Source organism: Chinchilla lanigera, unplaced genomic scaffold (genome assembly GCF_000276665.1).
Source record: "Chinchilla lanigera isolate Chin_1 unplaced genomic scaffold, ChiLan1.0 scaffold00024, whole genome shotgun sequence".
NCBI classification, from domain to species: Eukaryota; Metazoa; Chordata; class Mammalia; order Rodentia; family Chinchillidae; genus Chinchilla; species Chinchilla lanigera.
In genome coordinates, this window is record NW_004955425.1 from 16673619 (window position 1) to 16692642 (window position 19024).

Consider the following 19024-nt stretch of genomic DNA (forward strand, 5'->3'; position numbering starts at 1 on the left):
ATATATTTTTCTTAGCCTGAAAGATATATAGATATAGGTATAATTTTTCAGGCTAAAAACTCTTGGATTTTAATATGATCTTTAAAGAACAATAATACCCATGACTAGGTTTCCCAGGTTAAACCACTTGAGCATGTTAAGGATGAAAACAGGAATCTAACCAGAACATTTATTACAGCATAAAGCAGTTTTCTGAAAGTGTTACTCAGTTCTATGACCTCATTACCAGGCATCTGTTCACAAGGTCAGTGTACAAGTTTATTTTGTCTGAGCAAAGCATATATTTGTAAAGGACCTTCAAGGATTTTGCTGAGGATGTTCAACATTCCATAGCTTTTCACATGAGAAATGCAGATGGCTTTTGTACAGATGAGCAATACTGGGCTGGGGATATAGCTCAGCGGCTCAAGCGCCAGACTAGCAAGCGCAAGGTCACGAGTTTGATTCCCAGTACCAAAAAAAAAAAAAAAAGAAAAGAAAGAAAAAAAAACAGATGAGCAGTACTACTGCCTCATAAAGGACAGGTGAAAAAAAGTACTGTTCGTCTCTCTTTGAATTTTCTCTGGCAGCTTTTTTTTGGTGAACTCTTTAGCAGACATAAAAACCCATCAAAAAATCAGTTTTCCTGGTAAACTTACTGATATTTAATTGACTTTAAATGATCCTAATTAGGTCCAGTACTTCGCATCTTGCTGTTTTTTTGGCTTTCTGTTTGTAAAAGGATTTAAGAATATTTAGCTACTTGGTATCTTCCCCTTAAAAAGATAATATTTGCCAGGCATGATGACACATGCCTGTAATCTCAGCTGCTGGGCAGGCTGAAGCAGGAGGATTGCAAATTGGAGGCCATTGTGGGCAATGCAGTGAAACCCTGTCTCAATAAATACATACATACATACATACATACATACATACATAGGCTGGGGATAAGCTCAGTGGTACAGCACTTGCTTAGCGTGTGTGAGGCCATGGGTACAACCACCAGTACCTTAAAAAAAAAAGAGTATTTGTGCAGTTAGAAAGAAAAGTGAAGCTATTCCCCCGCCCCATTAGATTCTGAAGCAATAAAATTACTTGTTTAGTTCTGATTCTGCCACTAATTAACTATAAGATTTTGGGCAGATCATTTACGTTGATCTTGCTAAATATTCACTTTCTCATCTATAGAATGAAGGGGTGAAGCCTAATTCATAAAACCTCTTAGATTACTAACACTGTAGTTCTCAGGCGGAAGTGATTTTGTGACTCTGCCACCACCATCATCAGGGGACATTTCAGGTTGTCATGACTCAGAAGGGTTGCTCCTGTCTCTTGAGCGGAGGCCAGGGTGCTGCTGGACTCCAACCAAACACAGGGCAGCTCCCACTACAGAATTAGTCCAAAGTAGCAATACTGTTATGGTTGCTGGGTGTGGTGGCGCATGCCTGTAATCTCGACACTGATGTTCTTCAATAAATATATATTGCTTTAATCTTAAAAACACTAAAATATATTATTTACCTGGTATAAATGCCCATTCTAGGCTTGGTCAGATTAATTGCTGAAAGTCCATCAGTAAAGAGATTTCTCTAAAAACTGGGAACCAGCCTTATCTGCTCTCTATAATACAATACATGAAGGATCAACAGAAAATAGAGCTTAATAACTATATATTATTGAATGAGATAATAAGAATTATTCTGTTAAAGGATGTATTATCTATAAAATTATAAAACATTGATTATATATTTTCTAAAGTCTTAAAGACATGAAGAGAATAGGTTGAAAGTTTTATACAAAGGCACTGATGTAGCCCAGGCTGATCTGGAACTTGCGATGATCCTCCAGCCTCAGCCTCTGGAGTGCTGGGATTACAGGTGTGCACCACCACACCTGGCTAAAAAGTTCCCCTTCCCACACTTAATCTGTACCTGAAGCAAAGTCTCGGAGGATGGTGCAGTCTGCCCTCGGAGGTGCCCGTGGCCCATGCCTGAACCCTGTGTGTAAACGTCAGTGTTGTGGCACACTCTAGAAATCCCCACACTCTGGGAGTCAGAGGCAAGAGGGTCACAAGCTCAAACCCAGACTGGTGAGACCCTGTCTCAAAATTCTTAAAAGGGCTGAGGATGTAGCTCAGTGTAGAAGCCCTCGGTTCTATCCCTAGTACTGCAAAAAGAAAGAAAAAGAAACCCTCCAGTGTTCACCATAAAACACTGATGTCTGTGATCTTGCTCTGGAGGCAAACACAATGCAACAGCATAAGCAGCAACTGTGCGTGAGTTCATTTGTGAAGGAGGTCCTCAGATATGTATTAATTACAATTATTAAAGGTACTAAGGTTTGTGGGTGATACACACACGCTTCCTCCCTCCTTCCCTTTGTCTGTCTCTGTCTTCCTTTCTCTTCCTTTCTTTTTCTCTCTCTTTTTCTTTTTGTAGTACTGTGGATTGAACCCCAGTGCTTTAACACTGAGCTGCATACCTAGTCCTTTTTATTTTGAGACAGAGTCTCATTAATTCATTAAATTTTTCCCATGAGCTGGAACTTGCAAGCTTGTTGCCTCACCCACCCAGAGTGCTGGGACTGCAGGCATGTCTCACAGTGTCCGGGCCAAAATGTACTTTGTTGAGTAGCAGCATTTGGAAATTACAGCTAGCCTTGGAAATTACACCTGAGTCAAGTAGAGGGTATCACAGTATGTTAATCAGCTTTTCTGTTGCCTTAACCACATAGTTGAGACAATCAACTTAAAAAGAGGAAATGTTTGTTTTGGCTTAAGGTTTTACAAGTTGGCCCCTATTGCCTGGGCCTATACCAAGGCAGCAAATAGGGGCAAAGCGAGCTGCAAAGAGAGAGGGAGGAAGGGATAAGGGTCCCAGTACCCGCTCAAGGGTGCTCTGCCCCCACGTGATCTCACTTCCTCCCACTAGACCCTATCTCTTACAAGTTCTACTTCCTAATAATACATGGGCTGGGACCGGCCCTGTAACACGTGGGCCTTTGGAGACATTTGAGATCTAAGCGCATTTGGTGTGTATGTGCAGCGGGTTAAAAAGCAACAACTGCTGAGGGGGTTGGGAGTGTCCCTCAGCTGAAGAGTGCTCTCCTAGCGTGTGCGACACCCTGGGCTCCATCCCCACTGAGAGACAGAGGGAGAGAGAAAGGAAGGAAGAGAGAGAAAGAGAAGAGACTGAGACTGAGAAAGGACACAAAGGTGAGATGAAGAAAATGACGGTTCAAAAAAAAAATGGCAGTTCTGAGAACGCAGAGCATCTGCCTCACACCAGCACTGTTCACTGCCTTTGAAGTGTCCTGGCAGCCGTCTGCTTAATAAGTAAATGATAGCCGGTGAAGAGGAAGCAAGTATAAGAATTGAGCTGTGTCAAAAATATTTTTTAAAATGTAAGAAATCCAATTATTTTTATGGAGAGATAGGCCCTTTAATAGTTCCTTGTTACAGTTCAGAAAGCATGGTGGAGAGCTGGAGATGTAACTCAGCGGCACAGCGCCTGCCCGACAAGCGCAAGGCAGGCGCAAGCTCTTGAGTTTGATTCCTGGTACAAGGGAGCCGGTGGGGGGGGGTGCCAAAAAACATGGTAGAAATACACAGCACAAGTGGGGTATGCAAGGAGCATTTGGTTTTGACATAATGCGGGACACTATCAGTAAGCCACTGGGCAGAATCAGACGTTTCCTCACGGGCAAACACCGCACAAGCTGGCATAACACCCAAGTGTTTGCAGCACCTTTGACTTGGAAATTTAGAGATGAACCATAATGGATGAGTTTCTATGGTAATATTATAACTAGAGGCAATCACGGATTCACAGAAGAATATTTTCAATCTAGTTATAAGTAAGAAATGAGTCATCTATATGCTATGCAAATTTAAAATGAGTAAATTTGGAAACTATTATTTCTGTTTTTATACAGCTTTATAGTTTTTGGGGGGAAATGTGGATATATCTGGAAAATTCAGAGAATGTCCCTTTCAAAGGGCAGTGATGAAAATCATTAAACTAGGCCAGGTGGGGTGGTGCACACCTGTAATCCCAGCACTTGGCAGGCTGAGTGTGAGTTCGAGACCAGCCTTGGCTACAGAGTGAGCTCAAGGCCATCCTGAACAGCATAGCGAAACCCTGTCTCAAAAAAAACAAAAAAAAAAGATAAAATCATTGAACTTTCTAAGTAAGAGAAGCCTTCAGTAATGTCTAGTACTATATCTACTGGCCACATGTGGCTGTGAGGCATTTGGAAGGTGGTTAATGCAATAAAGAAAATGAATTTTTATTTTAAATATCTACCTGTGCCTAGTATCTACTCTTATTAAGGCAAAATAACTGACAGTCAAGTTGTATAGTAGTAAACATGTCTGATCGGATAATGAGTTCATTAGCAGTATTACAGTATTACATAGCCAGAGTTCTTTCACTCTTTAATTTTCTATCTTGTTCTAGGTAGAGTTATTATCATGCTTGACTTAACTTAGCTTTAAAATAATGTCTTTAGGGGCTGGGGATTTAGCTCAGCAGCACAGCGCCTCCCCGGCAAGCACAAGGTCATGAGTTTAATCCCCGGTACTGGGGAAAAAAAAAAAAAAAATAGTGCCTTTAGGCCAAGAATGGTGGCGCATGCCTGTAATCCCAGCACATGGGAGGGTGAGGCAGGAGGATCACTGTAAGTTTGGGGCCTGCCTGGGCTACAAAGTAAGTTCAAGGCCAGCCTAACTGGACTGTATAGCAAAACCCTGCCTCAAAAAGACAAAACAAAACAAAAATATCTTTATTCTGAGTTTTCCTTAAATCATACACTCTAAGCTCCGAAGTGCTAGTGTCATTGTCACTAGAGTTCAGGATACTGAATCAAGACTCAAAATTACGGATGCTTTTTTCTCTGAGGGTGATCTCATACTTTTTTTTTTTTTTTTTTTTTCTGGTACCGGGAATCGAACTCATGACCTTGTGCTTGCCAGGCAGGCGCTTTGCCACTGAGCTAAATCCCCAGCCCCGATCTCATACTTTTTTACATTTTAAAATTATATATAATGCTGAAATTTTGGCATAAGATGTACTAGTGTTTACAACTTACTTTGAAATGTGTAAAAAATTAAAATGCATTGATGGATAGGTGGATAGATAGTAGATACGTGATAAGGCAAATACAGCAAAATGTAAATACATGATGTCCACTGTACAAGTCTTTTCACTTTTCTGAAAATTTTATAATAAAATATTGAAGGATGTTATTAATGTAACAAAATATTCCTGGCTTTCATAATAAAGTGTGTTCATATTTTAAATGTGAAAGTAAGCATATTAAATATTTTGAAATTTGTTTTTTTTCTTGAATTTACCCCTTCTCTATTAAATAGGGCCAAGGAGCGATAACTGAACGTTTAAGGAGTTTCAGTATGCATGACTTAACGGCCATCCAAGGTGATGAGCCTGTGGGACAAAGACCGTATCAGCCTTTACCAGAAGCAAAAAAGAAAAGCAAGCCAGCCCCCGGTCAGTCAGCAGGTGCGCTTGTTTTAATTTATGGTCCTTTGTAATTGGGCTTGTGGCTCAGGAGGGGTACTAAAATAACACATTAACTGTTTAAATTTTGAGAGATAAATTTACTTTTACGCTTATATTTTTGAGTTTTATATTTTACCATAGCTCACTTTCTCCAAGTACATAAGATTAGTGTTTGCTTTTCACTGACCATGGAAGTCATCCAGCTAATATAGTAGCAGTGGCCTCTTCAGCGGCTGTGAATTGTTAGAAGCAGCGGTGTGAGTGCTTCCTGACCACCAAGCTGAGCTCTGATCTGTCATCGGTACTGTCTCTGCTCGGAAGATGCAGTAGCAGTTGAGGAGTTTCACAGTTCAGCACTCTTTTCTATAGGCACTGTGGGCAGGTTAGGATACCGACTGACAAGAGAACAAAGTTTAAGCAGATGAAGAAAGATGATTCAATTTGAAAGTAGGACTGTTTCGGTGGAAAATATTTTGAAATTACACATTCAATGTCACAAACTAACTTGTAGTCATACATACTATACATTATGACCATGTCACAGTTCCTGTGCTTAATATACTATTGTGATCTTAAAGCACACCCATAAATAAGTGTAGTTCCTTCATTTTATCACATGTAATAGAAATTTTAGTTCAAGGCAAGGCTGACACCTAAGATCTTCATGCATTTCCTATTAATGTGTTAATCCACAGGTAAAAGACTTAATCTTTTCTTTAAAAAAGTTTTCTTTTGAAGGAGGTTGAAAGTCATCCCTTATAAAAATTAAAACCAGTACAAAAAAGAAAAAATGGTTCCATAAAAAGGAAAAACAATGAACTTTCTTCTGACTTTTCCCGAGAATGAATAACATTGCAAAGTTGGTAGCCATTATCTAAAAGATAGTAATCAACCATTGGCCATTGATTTAGACAGTGATGCACTTAAGAAGGAAGAACCACTGGGCATGTTGGGGCACACCTGTGACCCCAGCACTCTAGGAAACTGAGCTCGGAGGATCACAAGTTTGAGGCCAACCTGGGCAACTTGGCAAGACAGTCTCAAAAATTAAAAAAATTGTTAAAAAAAATTATAAAGGACTAGGCATGTAACTTAGTGCTACACACAAAAAAAGTAGTAGTAAAAACCATTTAACTTTGAGCCATCACCTTTATTAATACATTATTAAAATAAATGTAGTCCCGGGCTGGAAATATAGTTCAGTGGCACAGCTCTTGCCTTGTATGTATGTCATGAGTTCAATTCCTGGAACCACCAAAAAAACAAAATGTAGTCCTTAATATAGGCCTTATAAAGTATACATTTAAAATTAGTTATACTGACTTAGATTATATGGTGTGCTGTATGTATTATATTTTTGCTGATTTAGACCTTATATTTAAATTCTTTATCAGTAGCTTATTTAAAATTATATTTTAGAATTAGTTATGTTCCAAATGCCCAAATGAAAATAGGATCACAAATATGAAACACCATAACATTATTTTTATGTTACTCATCTTTTAAATGTAGATATTGTTAGAATAGCTGCTAGAATTAAAAGTTGAGTAGAGCCTGAAGTTTTTACTTTTGCCTCAAGCCTTCAATTCAAATAAATTCTTAAAGCATTAACATTTGAATGTAAGAAACAATCCAGCAGGAAATTCCTGTGTATATTTTTATTCTCTCAGGATAGATAAACTTTCTTAAGCCTGACATCAAAGTCAGACAATATAACAAAAGTTTGAAAATTATTCTACATGTAAAAAGTTGAACTACCCTACAGGGGAAAAAAAATCACACTATAAAAAAGACAAATTACAAACTCTCAGAAATGTTCCCATTATATTTTATAGGCCAGTGGTTCAGATTTTCAGTTATCTAGGAACTCTTACAAACCCATTGTTGTCAGTTATACTGAAGAGTACAACTGACCAAGTCATACATGAAAAAGATCTTCAGCATTACATCATAAAGAAATAGTACATTTAAGGAGTAATAATTTCACAAAATCCAAAGAACAGATTTTAATCAGTAGTGTTCTGTGTTGGTGACTGTTCCAGTTATGTATCTATTATTGCCTAGCAAAACGGCCCAAAACAGTGGCTGAAGACCATCACTGTCACCCACCTTGCTCACAAACGAGAGCTGTGCGTGGATTCAGCAAAGCAGTTCTGCAGCTGCAGTCAGGCTGCCTCTGGGATTGCAGCCATGATCTCCAAGGAGAGCGCAGGCAGGCCCTGGCTGGGAGAGCCAAACCGCCTGTGGCTAGAATGGCGGGGCGCTCACATGTCTCTGTGTGGTCTCTACTTGGTGGGGGTTGGGGCTGGGCTTCACTGGCTGCTGAAGGCTCCCAGTGCCCCGTGAGAAACTAGCAGGAGCCCTGTAGTATCATTTCTGCAGCATTCTTGGGAGTAGTTGGTTGTGGCAAGTACAAAGGGCTATGAGATTTAAGGGACGGGAAAAGAATGTCAGAGGACGCATGGACATGTTTTAAAACCACCACAGCAAACATACTAAGAACCAAACTCATGCACACTGTATGAGTTTTAAATAACCCTTCTAGATCATAATCTGGCATTAATCAAAATTTATTTCCTTTAACTCAGCAGGAAACTTCTAGGAATTTGTCATAAGGAAATAATCAGGCAAGTGTTCAAAGATATATATAAAAGAAAGTTCATCTTGGGCTGGGGATGCACCTCAGTCATAGAGCACTTGCCTAACAGGAGTTCAGTCCCCAGCACTGGACAAGAAAAAGTTCCTCTCGTTCGTAATTACAATTATTAGAACCAATTAAATGTCTAAGATAAATTACTGTGCAATAACATGGTTTATTAGCATGCAAAATGTCAGTATATACAGGACTTACTGCCTTAAAAAAAATCCAGGTTGTGGGGAAAATAGTAAAGCAATATGAGCATTATGATTCTCTCCTATAGATAGTGAAACAGTTCCCTGTACTGTACTGGAAGGGGTTTTGTGTCGCTTTGGTTTTGTCTCCATTTGGTCTCGCCAAGTAGTGCAGGCTGGCCTCGAACTCACCCAGATCCCTCTGCTTCAGCCTCCCAAGTGTGAAGTTATGTTTTAAATGTATATACATACCAGGAAAGTATGGCATGAAATTACTAAAATGTTAGCAGTATTTAGTTCTTAGGATAATCCCAGCAGTATGGAAGGCTGAGGCAGGAAGATTATAAGTTTGAGCCTACCCTGGGCAACATAGCCATTTAGGGAGATCCTGTCTCAAAATACAAAAATTAAAGCCACGGGGGCTGGGGATTTAGAATGGGGGCTGGAGATTTAGCTCAGCAGCACAGCGCCTGCCCGGCAAGCACAAGGTTGTAAGTTCGATCCCCGGTACCAGAAAAAAAAAAAAAAAAAAAAAATTAAAGCCAGGCATAGTGGCACACTTCTGCGATGCAATCCCAGCATTTAAAAGGCTGAGGCAGGAAGATCCTACATGTTTGAGGCCAGCAATTTTTAGCTCAGTGCAAAGTCCGTGGTACTACAATCTCCAGTACTGGGAAGAAATCTTTTGCCGAACTCAGATCTAATCTTGTTACCTTTCTACTTAAAATACTTCAATGCCCTGCCCCCGTTCCTCTCTGAAGTTTAAATTCAGTACCTCCCTAGTTTTGCTTTCCCACTGCATTTGTGCCACTGTGTGGAATCCTCAGTCTTCCAGGATTTGGGCATAGGGACAGTCCCTCCTACCAGAGTTTCTTCTCCAGCCCATCCCCCACCCCAGGCTGAGTTTGCTCTCCTGCTGTGCCAGGATGCACCTTGTCCTGTAGCACCTTGTCCTTCTCCTCTATTTATAGCAGTATTACACTGCCCTGTAGAATCTTTCCTCTGTTGATCTGTACATTTAAGAGTAGAAAAACACAGCCATTTCCTTACCATCATTGTATCCCCATAATGCACATGGACTCATACATAATAGAATTTTTAAAATACTTGTAGAGTAACAAGGCAGTCCATCATCTTTTCTGAGGCTGCAATTAGAAAGTTAATACTTTTTTTTTAGCTGAAATTAGGAAAGAGAAAAAATAAAATGTATAAGTTTTTGAATGAAATTCCCATTCCTAATCATATGAAATGAGAAGCCATTAAAGAAGCAGGGACTATGTTTATTGAACAGTACTGCTGTGCTACATACACCTCTGGCCTTAGCTTTGTGCATGTGTGTGGTGCTTAAGATCGAACCCAGGGCCTTGTGCATGCAAGGCAAGAACTCTACCACTGAGCTGCATCCCCAGCCCTTAGAGAACTTCTTGATCATAGTTGATTCATTTCTGACTCTTGGTTTCTCATTCTGTGTTTTGCCATGTTGCAATCAAGAATATTATATGAGCAACAGCAATAAAAAAAAAACTATGCTGGGGATATAGTTACTTATCTAGCATCTGCAAGACTTTGGGCTCAACCCCCAGCGCCACAAAAATAAAGAAACCTTTCAAAAAAGAAACCTAATTTGGAAATGACATCCTAAAAACAAAATGTTTCCATTTATTATACTCAATTATAGAATTATAATTTTTAAATATTTGGCAAATTAGAAAAAGAAAAAAGAAATTTGGATTACCTAAAAGCCCATTTCCAGGAGATATAATGGGTTTATTTTATGTTTTTCCTTTGTTTACTTCTTAACGTACATTTTTTTTCCCACTTTATACTGATCAGGATTTTGTCCCAGTACTGTGACCCCATGGCCTGCCCTGACCACGCCGGCCTCTGGCTTTCCAAGCAGACTTGCTCCTGTGCCGCCCTGGCTCTCCCCATAACACACTCTTTTCACTGACGCAGTAAAACAAAGACCTTGGCCCAGAGGATGACTGATTGTTCCTCAAATCCTTTTTAATTTCTAGCCTAAAATCCTGGCAGTGTAAAACTGTACTTGCCTAATATACAATTAAAGTTGTTTCTATTATTATGAGAGTAAGAAGCTTATTAAGAACTCTTCGAGGTTTGCCTTGTGAGTCTCAGATTGTTCATTATTCGCATCCTGGGAGAGCCGACTAAGGAACATGTATTCAGTGTATTTTTCTTAGTATGCAAGGAGTCTTCTGTCTCTTTCCTCCTCCTCATGCTGGAAATCCTTCTTCTTCCCCGTGCTGACTTAAATCCGGGTGCCCCTTGCCACATCCCTGACTTCAGGACCTTCCGTCACGCTGCAGGTGGCCTTAGAATTGCCCCCATCTTGTCCTCCCCAGGAGCTTTAGGCCCTTGTGTTTAAAACAGGACTTATTACCATAAACATCACCTGGGGACTTGTTAGAGAGCCAATTTCAGCCCACCCCAGGCATGCTGACTCACCGCCTCTCCGGGTGGAGCCCAGCAATCTGCACGGGCACGTTCTGTTGGTAGTCTACCTTGTGCCAAAGTTTGAGAACCTCTGCTATGGGGAGGGAGAGTTCTTGTCCCTGAGTTCCAGCCTGGATACTCTCAGACTGTACAGTGACCCTGAGCGCCTGAATGTTTGCCTATCGGCAGTAGTAAGTCTTCAGAGCTACCCGTAACAGCCTGCTAGCGCACCCAATGGTCTCCCTGGCCTTCCTGCTGCTGCCCGCCTTCCCTGACATAACGTCCATCATCATAGCCTGTGGTGTTTCCACTTACTCTTGCTTGCCTGGCTGATTTTTATCTCAGCAGCTGCAACAGAGTTGGAGTAACCTCCCCAATACCTGGCCCCAGTGAATTCCCACTGTCCAGAGCTGTAGCCCTGTTGCAGCTTCTTTGGTTCACTCTGCCATCCCCAGCCTTATGAGATGGGTGGGGGGACCTCCCTCCCTAATTAAAGTCAAAGGCACAAATGACAGGCTAGAGCTCGCCAATGCTTGTCAGGCAGAATTCATGAGAGGGTGAGAAAGACTGCAATGTATCTAGTTAGGGTCACTGATTTTTTTTTTTTTTAACAAGATGAATGTGTTACCTCGTAAAAATTGTTTTTAATAAATGCATTGTAAAAATGAGAATGGTCAGGAGAACTTCCTGGAGGAAGTGAGTTCCGATTTTTATCTAGAGTAGTGTAAGGAACAGAGATTAATGACAGGGCAGGGAGCACATTCCTGAACAGACAGGAGAAGGGTCCTGGGCAAATGCGAAATGAGAGGACTGCAGACAGACGGCAAGAGCCGGTGCGGTGCTGGCGGTGTCTTTTTACCAAAACATGCCATTTCTGACAACTTGCTTAGCGTATGGAATTCCACTGCAAGACGGAGATGAGAAGACAGACGAAGAAGCGGATGGGCCATATTCGGATGACGAGATGGTGACACACAAAGGACTTCGAAGATCACAGAGCATGAAATCTGTGAAAACCATCAAAGGCCGAAAGGAGGTTAGTCAAGTAGAAAGCTGTTTTGCTAAGGGATTAATATTCAGGGGTTTCCCTGATGCATTATCATGTAGGGTAATGATCCATAAATGAAGAGTTGGAATTGTAGAGAAGCATTTAAAAGTCTTCATGCAGACCCGATGTATATCTTAATATCTGGATTTTTTTCCTGGAAATTTATAAAATGTCAAGTTCATAGTCTTCTATTATTTTGCAGAAAACGGCATTCCCACATAGCAAGTCACCCTGTTACCATGAACACCCAGTCCCACCCCCATGCGTAAATGAGGAAAGCTAATAGCAAAGTTTAGTTTTGCTTTCAAGCAGCCCTATATGATGATGAAGTAATAAAGGCTTATCCATAAATAATAATAGCTAATGGTTTATTAATGATAATCTGCTGGGTATATTCAACATATTACCGACTGCATTTTAATGAGTATGGATGTAGTGCTTTTTTTGTATATGCTTACAAGATAATTAATTCTTTGTATCAGAAAGATCAGAAAGTTACTCTAGTTGTGAACCATTACATCCTATCCTAATTTGAAAAGTAATCAAGCTGATTCTTCACAAGACTTTTTTTCTGCAGGTGCGGTATGGTTCGCTGAAATACAAGGTGAAGAAGAGACCGCAGGTGTATTTTTAGTCATCAAACTTCAAGTACCCTAAGACAAGTAATACTAATGCACCAGCTTCATTTTCTAACATGTTATCTTCAGGATTTACACATGACAGTGATTCCTTGTATTGTGGCAATAAGATTTAGTTTCATGAATTTAAATATTTTTACATCTTTAACAATTACTTTTAAATATTGAAGAAAGGTAATCACACAAGCTGTATTAACTTATGTACCCAAACGTGTAGGAAACCATGTTACACAGGCCCACAGTATACTTGAAGAAACTCACTATGGTTCAGAATCTGTCAGCCTCTGTGTGTTACATTACATTTACCTCCAGCTGTGTTGTGTCTGGACACATGCGAATGGTAACTAAGCCTCTGATCAGGCAGTGGTATCACAAGGCCATACAGTAAGTAGTGAAGTACGTTATTCTTTACATTGTTACTTTTGTAATACTTTCTACTTTTTTCACCTTTAACTGAAAGATTTTGAAACAAATATTTGAAAAGCTGGTATTCATATAGCGCTTTCCTAACTAGTTTTGCACTCTTGAAAATTGTTTACTTTTTTTACATCTATACATTGCCTTTAAATTTTATTGACACTACATTGTTTGTCATATTCTGACGTGTTGAGATTATGCCTTGAAGAACATTATCTCCTTTCTTGTGGGTTCCATTTGTTCAATTTATTGGATTTATAATATTAAAATACATCTAATTATTCCATTTTAACTTTTTAAGTTAGCTTCTTTACAAATGAGAAGTTACTTTAAACATTAGTTGTCCATATTTAGCTGTACAATGTAGTTAAACTTAGCACATTTATCAACACCAATTACATTTTCTGTTTGTAAAAATGGTATTAGCTTTTGTGAAATGGAATTGGAGAACAGTATAACAGTCTTTTAATTCATAAAATTATCCAACAGCCAATCCATTCACAAGCTTGGCATTGATATGTACTGCTGGTTTATAAATCTGGCATTGACTAAAATCATTTGAATCTTCTTCTGGCTGAGATAATTCTCTGAATATGAGTGTCCATGCAAAATACAGACATGATTAATCCTCTATATCAGAAACTATTAGAAATATCATTGTTTAATCCAAGAAATTTGGAGATCTAGAACCGTGAGGCTTTCTTCAGGTTGCACCAATAACTATGCATTATGAGCCCTTAGTCAGTATTTTATGGGTGATGATTTTTCTGATCAATAATCAAATTTGTACTTACTATGCTTATTCAGATAATTTACTTGGCCAGCCTATTTGTTTGCCCAAAAGAGAACAGTAAGAGAGATTTGTGGGACGTTTGACTTTTCTGCCTTTTAAGAAAAGTAAGCCACCTGGTAATATATATTCAAGACCCCCTCGGAGTATTGGCTGAGAACAGAATGTTTACTCAGGGGTACATTAGTATAATTCATACATTGCCTCTTGATAGTAGTCTTAATATTTTTACACTGTCCCACATTCTTGATACATAATCCCAAGTAAAAATTCATTCCCCGTTTTTCTCCCAGAGTTTAAAACTATGAATATCCACATCTACTTTTACTTAACTACTTTTTAGCCTTTTCATTTCTTGAAGGACTGTCTAGTTTTATGCTAAACTCCTATGAATTCTAATTATAAATGCTTGGAAGCAAATTTTATTTATATTGCCTGGTGCTAGACTTCGATATAAATACTACATCATGCTAGCTTCTGCTACACACAGGCATTCAGAGGCAGTGTCATCTCACATTGCCTGATCAGGTCATGTAAGTCACCTTGTATCAAAAACAGTGTCTTCGGACGCCAACTGGCACCATTTGCCTTTTTCAGTTCTAATTATCTTAGCATTAGGCCTGTCCTGTGGGGCTAAGGACCTAACTCAGTGGCAGAGGACGTGCTTAACCTGAGCAAGGCCCTGGGTTCAGTCCCCAAAACACTCACACATACTATCCATTGGTATGGATGTTTATATCTTAGAAACAGAACACTTCGTTTCCGACAGCCCCACCCTGGGAGCAGCCGTGCAGGTCCTTCAGCGTGCTCCTTCCCCTTTGGTCCAGATGTGTTTGTGCTGCTGCCGTCCTTATATGAAATTGATACCATCATGTTCTCCCATGTTCTGTCTCCTTTTACATTTCTTACATTTTGGTGTTGTCCTCTTGCTGTGTTTTAGCATGGCCCTGTCTTTGAGCTTTGTGTAATAAGCTTACACATTTGTACTTCTTTTAAGGTGGAATAGGTCTTTCTTTGTTTCTCTGCATTTACATCTACTGATTTTAAAAGATGTACATTTCCTGTAGACCAGAGTGCCTCGCCTTTCCCCTCTCCACTCAGTGGCCAGGCCCTTCGGTGCACAAGCGACCTAGAGCACTGTTTCGGTAGCTGTGGGAACTTACCCAGAAATTGTAGCTGGTATTTTTTTTTTTCTTCTTTTTGGTTTTTTTCCGGTACTGGGGATCGAACTCACAACCTTGCGCTTGCCTGGCAGGTGCTGTGCCACTAAGCTAAATCCCCAGCCCATAGCTGGTCTTTCTTAAACTGTATACTTACCCAGCTTGTTCACCAGTGCTTAACCATTTGCCAAGCTTGTTTAGAAGTAATAACTGACCAATTCTTACTCTGTTATACTGTACACCATTTTCCATGGTATAAAAAAGCACTAGCTGTAACTCTATATCTAAGTAATTAATTATGCACCCATATCCCTTCCACACACCTCATTGTCTATCTGTGTGTTTGGCTAAGAAATGATACTGCCACCATTACTAATTATAAATACTTGACTACACTGGTTGATGGAACAAAATCATTAAAGTGTTTTCAGGGATCATTTTCCATGTCTCACCACCAAAGAATTGTGCAGTGTTATAAAGTGTATAAATTTCTGTAAAACATTGGTTAGATAAGTATGTCTTCTTTCTTTCTTGAAATAACATGTAGTTTGTACTTTTGGAAAGGGCTTGAACTTTTATGTTGTTAAAATATATCATCAGTATCATCACTACCTTATATTGAAGTAATTTTTATTTTATAATTGGAATGGTCTAAATTCTCATTTAATACCTTTTATCAGGAAAAAGGAGCTAATATGTATTTAAAAGCAATTTCCTATGTTTTCTCCTGTGTAGGTTATTTGTGAAACAAGTAATGTTTGAGATCATTTCTGTTGCGATATGCAGTATGTATTTCTTAGTAAATATCATCTAAGATTAAAGTTTTCTGAAGAGAGCTTTTTTTTCCCTAAATGTTTTGAATGTTTAGTCTTTCAGTAGTATTCTGAAGATTTGATGTATCTCAGCCCTACTTAAACATTGACCAATAGCTTAACATTTTCTCTTCTAACATCTTTTAAATCTATGTACTTTAATAGCTAAAAGAAAATAATTTTACAAAACTTTACTCTCTTTGTAAAAGTTGCCTTTTAGCCCAGTATATGGGTAATTTTAAAAGTGTATTTTTTGAAAATAAACTCATTTATTAGTGGTAATTTGTTTTTCTTTTTCTTTTTATTTTTTTTATTTTTATTTTTTTCCAGTACCGGGAATCGAACTCATGACCTTGCTCTTGCTAGGCAGGCACTGTGCCCCTGAACTAAATCTGCAGCCCTGTATATCTTTTTAAATGTCAGAATACTTATCATAGATTCTGTGAGTTTGTATTATTGGTTACATCTTGACAATACACATGCATTTAAGGTTACAAATCACAGAGCAAATTATGAAATGCGTATGTACCCTGTAATGCTCATCTGTAGGCCAGCAGAAGGCTGCAGAGTGGCTCAGTTTCCATTTCTTGCCTCAGTGCGCAAGGCGGCGGGGTTCTATCCCGGGCATCACATACACACACACACAAAAAAAAAACACCCCCAAGAACTGCAGAAGAAATACCAAATTGTTAAATTTGGATATTAGAAAGACGGGAAAAACAGTGCATTCAGAAACCCCAGCCAGTGACTGGTGAGCTATCGCAAGCATAAAGTACAACACAAAACTTATGTACCCTGGAAATGTTCTGAGCGCCCATCTGTTTGAAAGTCTGACGTCTGTCTGCCTCACATTTAAGCTTCAGAGAGAAAACCTATGTTGAAAACTATTTCTTTGTGTTGTTTCCTTATGATATGTATATTTAAGTGTTTCCAGATAGCATTTAAACTGTAGTGATATTTTTATTTTTATTATAAGGTATATCCTTGTGATGATCCAAAGAGGTTAGAAATGCAATGAATATCTGAAATGCAGCACTTGTTTTCAGTATTTTATTATTTCTTGAAGTGGCTCCCTATGGTTAAAAAAGAGATTTGTGGAGCCAAGGATGTAGCTCAGTAGCACAAGCACTTGCCTAGCAAGTACGAGGTCCTGAGTTTGATTCCCAGTACCAAAAAAAGAGATTTGTGGAATAAAAATCATGTCAGAGGCTGATTAATTGTTCTCTGGAAAGCATTCTACCCTTTTACCTACTTATTAATATTCTATCCTTGAAACATTCTCTTTATGGTCCAGCTTTGTAATTTTTTTTGTACCGGGACTCTAACTCAGGACCTTGCACTTGCTAGGCAGGCGCTGTGCCACTGAGCTATGTATCCCTGGCCCTAGCTTCATTTGTTTTTGTTGGTGGGGGGGGGGCCTTTTTGAGACAGGGTCTCACTATGCAGTTCAGGCTGGCCTTGAGCTCACTTGGTAGCCCAGGCTGGCTTCGAACTTGCAACAATCCTCCTGCCTCAGCCTCCAGAGTGCTGGGATTACAGGTGTGCGCCACCAAGCCCAGCTTTCATAATTTTTTAAATTGCTTTTTAAAAGATAACTCTTTGAATCGAAATTTTAAAGCACAAGATTGACAATTCTAAGTATAGGTTACTAAAGCACTGTGCTAAAAAAAAAAAAAAATAGGAAAATCACCATGCTTACTTTTTGTTTACTGACAATCCCATATTTAAAGAAAGAAAGGAGAAAGGCAATGGATGGAATTTTGGTATTATGTACAAAGCAAGATAGCATCAATTCTTTTTTTTTTGTTTTGTTTTGGTTTTTTCTGGTACCAAGAATCGAGCTCAGGACCTTGCGCTTGCTAGGCAGGCGCTGTGCTGCTGAGCTATATCCCCAGCCCCAGCATCAATTCTTTAAATTCAAAAGTATCCATTGATTGTCTACCTTATAACGCAGCCCTGTTACACCTGTGTATAATGCTTAGATCCAAAGAGGATAGAACTAATTAAAGGAAAGAATTCTTGCTGGTTTTTTGTTTTGTTTTGTCTTTTGGTTTTTTGTTTTTTTGTATTTTCTTTCCGGTACCAGGAATCAAACTCACGACGTCACGCTTGCCAGGCAGGCACTATGCCGCTGAGTTAAACCCGAGCCCCTCTTGTCTTTTAGTTTTTTGACACGGGGTCTCATTATGTAGTCCAGGGGGGTCTCACCCCCATGCTGGCCTCCAACTTGTGGAAATACTCCTGCCTCAGCCTCCTGACTGCTGGGATTACAAGCATGCACCACCACTAATTCTTGCTTTAAAAAAAATGAATTCACTATTACCAAGTCAGTGTTTGCATTATCTGAGCATGCTTTATCCTGTGATTTATTGTAGGTATTGAGTAATTCACTAGGTTCTCTCAAAGCAGTTTTTGTTGTTTTATTTTGTTTTGTTTTTCAATCCTTAGTTCTCTTTTTTTACCTCTTAACATCTAAATACATTAGCAAGGCCTTTGGCTCTCTGCAAAATACATCCTGAATCTAACCTTTCACATGGCCTGAAGCTTTCTTGGTTCAAGCCATCACCATCACGTTTTACCTGGGGTACCCAGGATCTTTGGGACAGGATTTCTTAAACATTACATTTTTAGTAGCTTTGCAAATTTTTCAGAGTGACATTTAACTTTGAGCCCCATAAGACTGCCAAGGTTTCTTATGTTTTCAACTGTAAACTTGGGAAATAACTTAACAGAAGATCAAAAAGACAATGGAGATGAAGAACGGGAGACGCACTTGTACATCAGCTTTGGAAAAGCTGTTTTTGTTTATTTTCCAGGTGCTGAGATTGAGAAAAATGGGTGAGGAGAGGGGATGATGGAACCCAGTTAGAGCGTCTGGATGAACTTGCTTGCCTTCTGACAGATGCTGGTCCAGGAAACAGGCTGGGTCCACTGTAGAGATTCCTCCCTCTCAATGCCAGGCCCAAGGCTACAGGAGATTGTGTTTGTGCCTGGAGTCCACAGGAAGTACCTGGGTTTGTCAGAGTTCCCCAGAGAAACACAGCCAGGAAAACAGATTTATTATAAGGAACTGACTCGTGTGATTATGAAGGCTGACAATTCCAGAACTGGTATGGTAGCTCATAGGCTGGAGACCCAGTGAAGAGTGGATTTTGCCGACAATTCAGAATTCCCTCTTTGGTTGACTGCATGAGGCCCTCTCCCATTACAGAGAGTAATCTGTTTCACTCAGAGTCTGCTGGTTTAAATGTTCATCTCATAAAAAAAAAAAAATCTCCCCAGCATCGTCTACATTAGCGTTTGACCAAATGTCTGGGTACAGTGGCCTAGCCGAGATGTCTTAGGATTCAAAAGAAACGCCATCTCAAAATGTAA

The 19024-nt window shown here is 39.5% G+C and overlaps 1 protein-coding gene across 3 annotated transcripts in view; it reads left to right on the plus strand.

Annotated features, from left to right (window-relative positions):
* Reep3 (receptor accessory protein 3) overlaps window positions 1–15931 on the plus strand; it is a 55650-nt gene extending 39719 nt beyond the window's left edge. Inside the window, exons 6-8 of one of the 3 annotated variants that reach the window (XM_013514852.1) lie at window positions 5351–5498; window positions 11675–11820; window positions 12410–15931. In XM_013514852.1, the coding sequence (XP_013370306.1) occupies window positions 5351–5498; window positions 11675–11820; window positions 12410–12466 (351 nt within the window). In that variant the 3' untranslated portion in view covers window positions 12467–15931. Of the gene's footprint in view, window positions 1–5350; window positions 5499–11672; window positions 11821–12409 lie in introns of all 3 variants that reach the window. The other 2 variants (XM_013514853.1, XM_013514854.1) reach the window with 2 other exon arrangements.
* Window positions 15932–19024: the final 3093 nt, after the last annotated feature.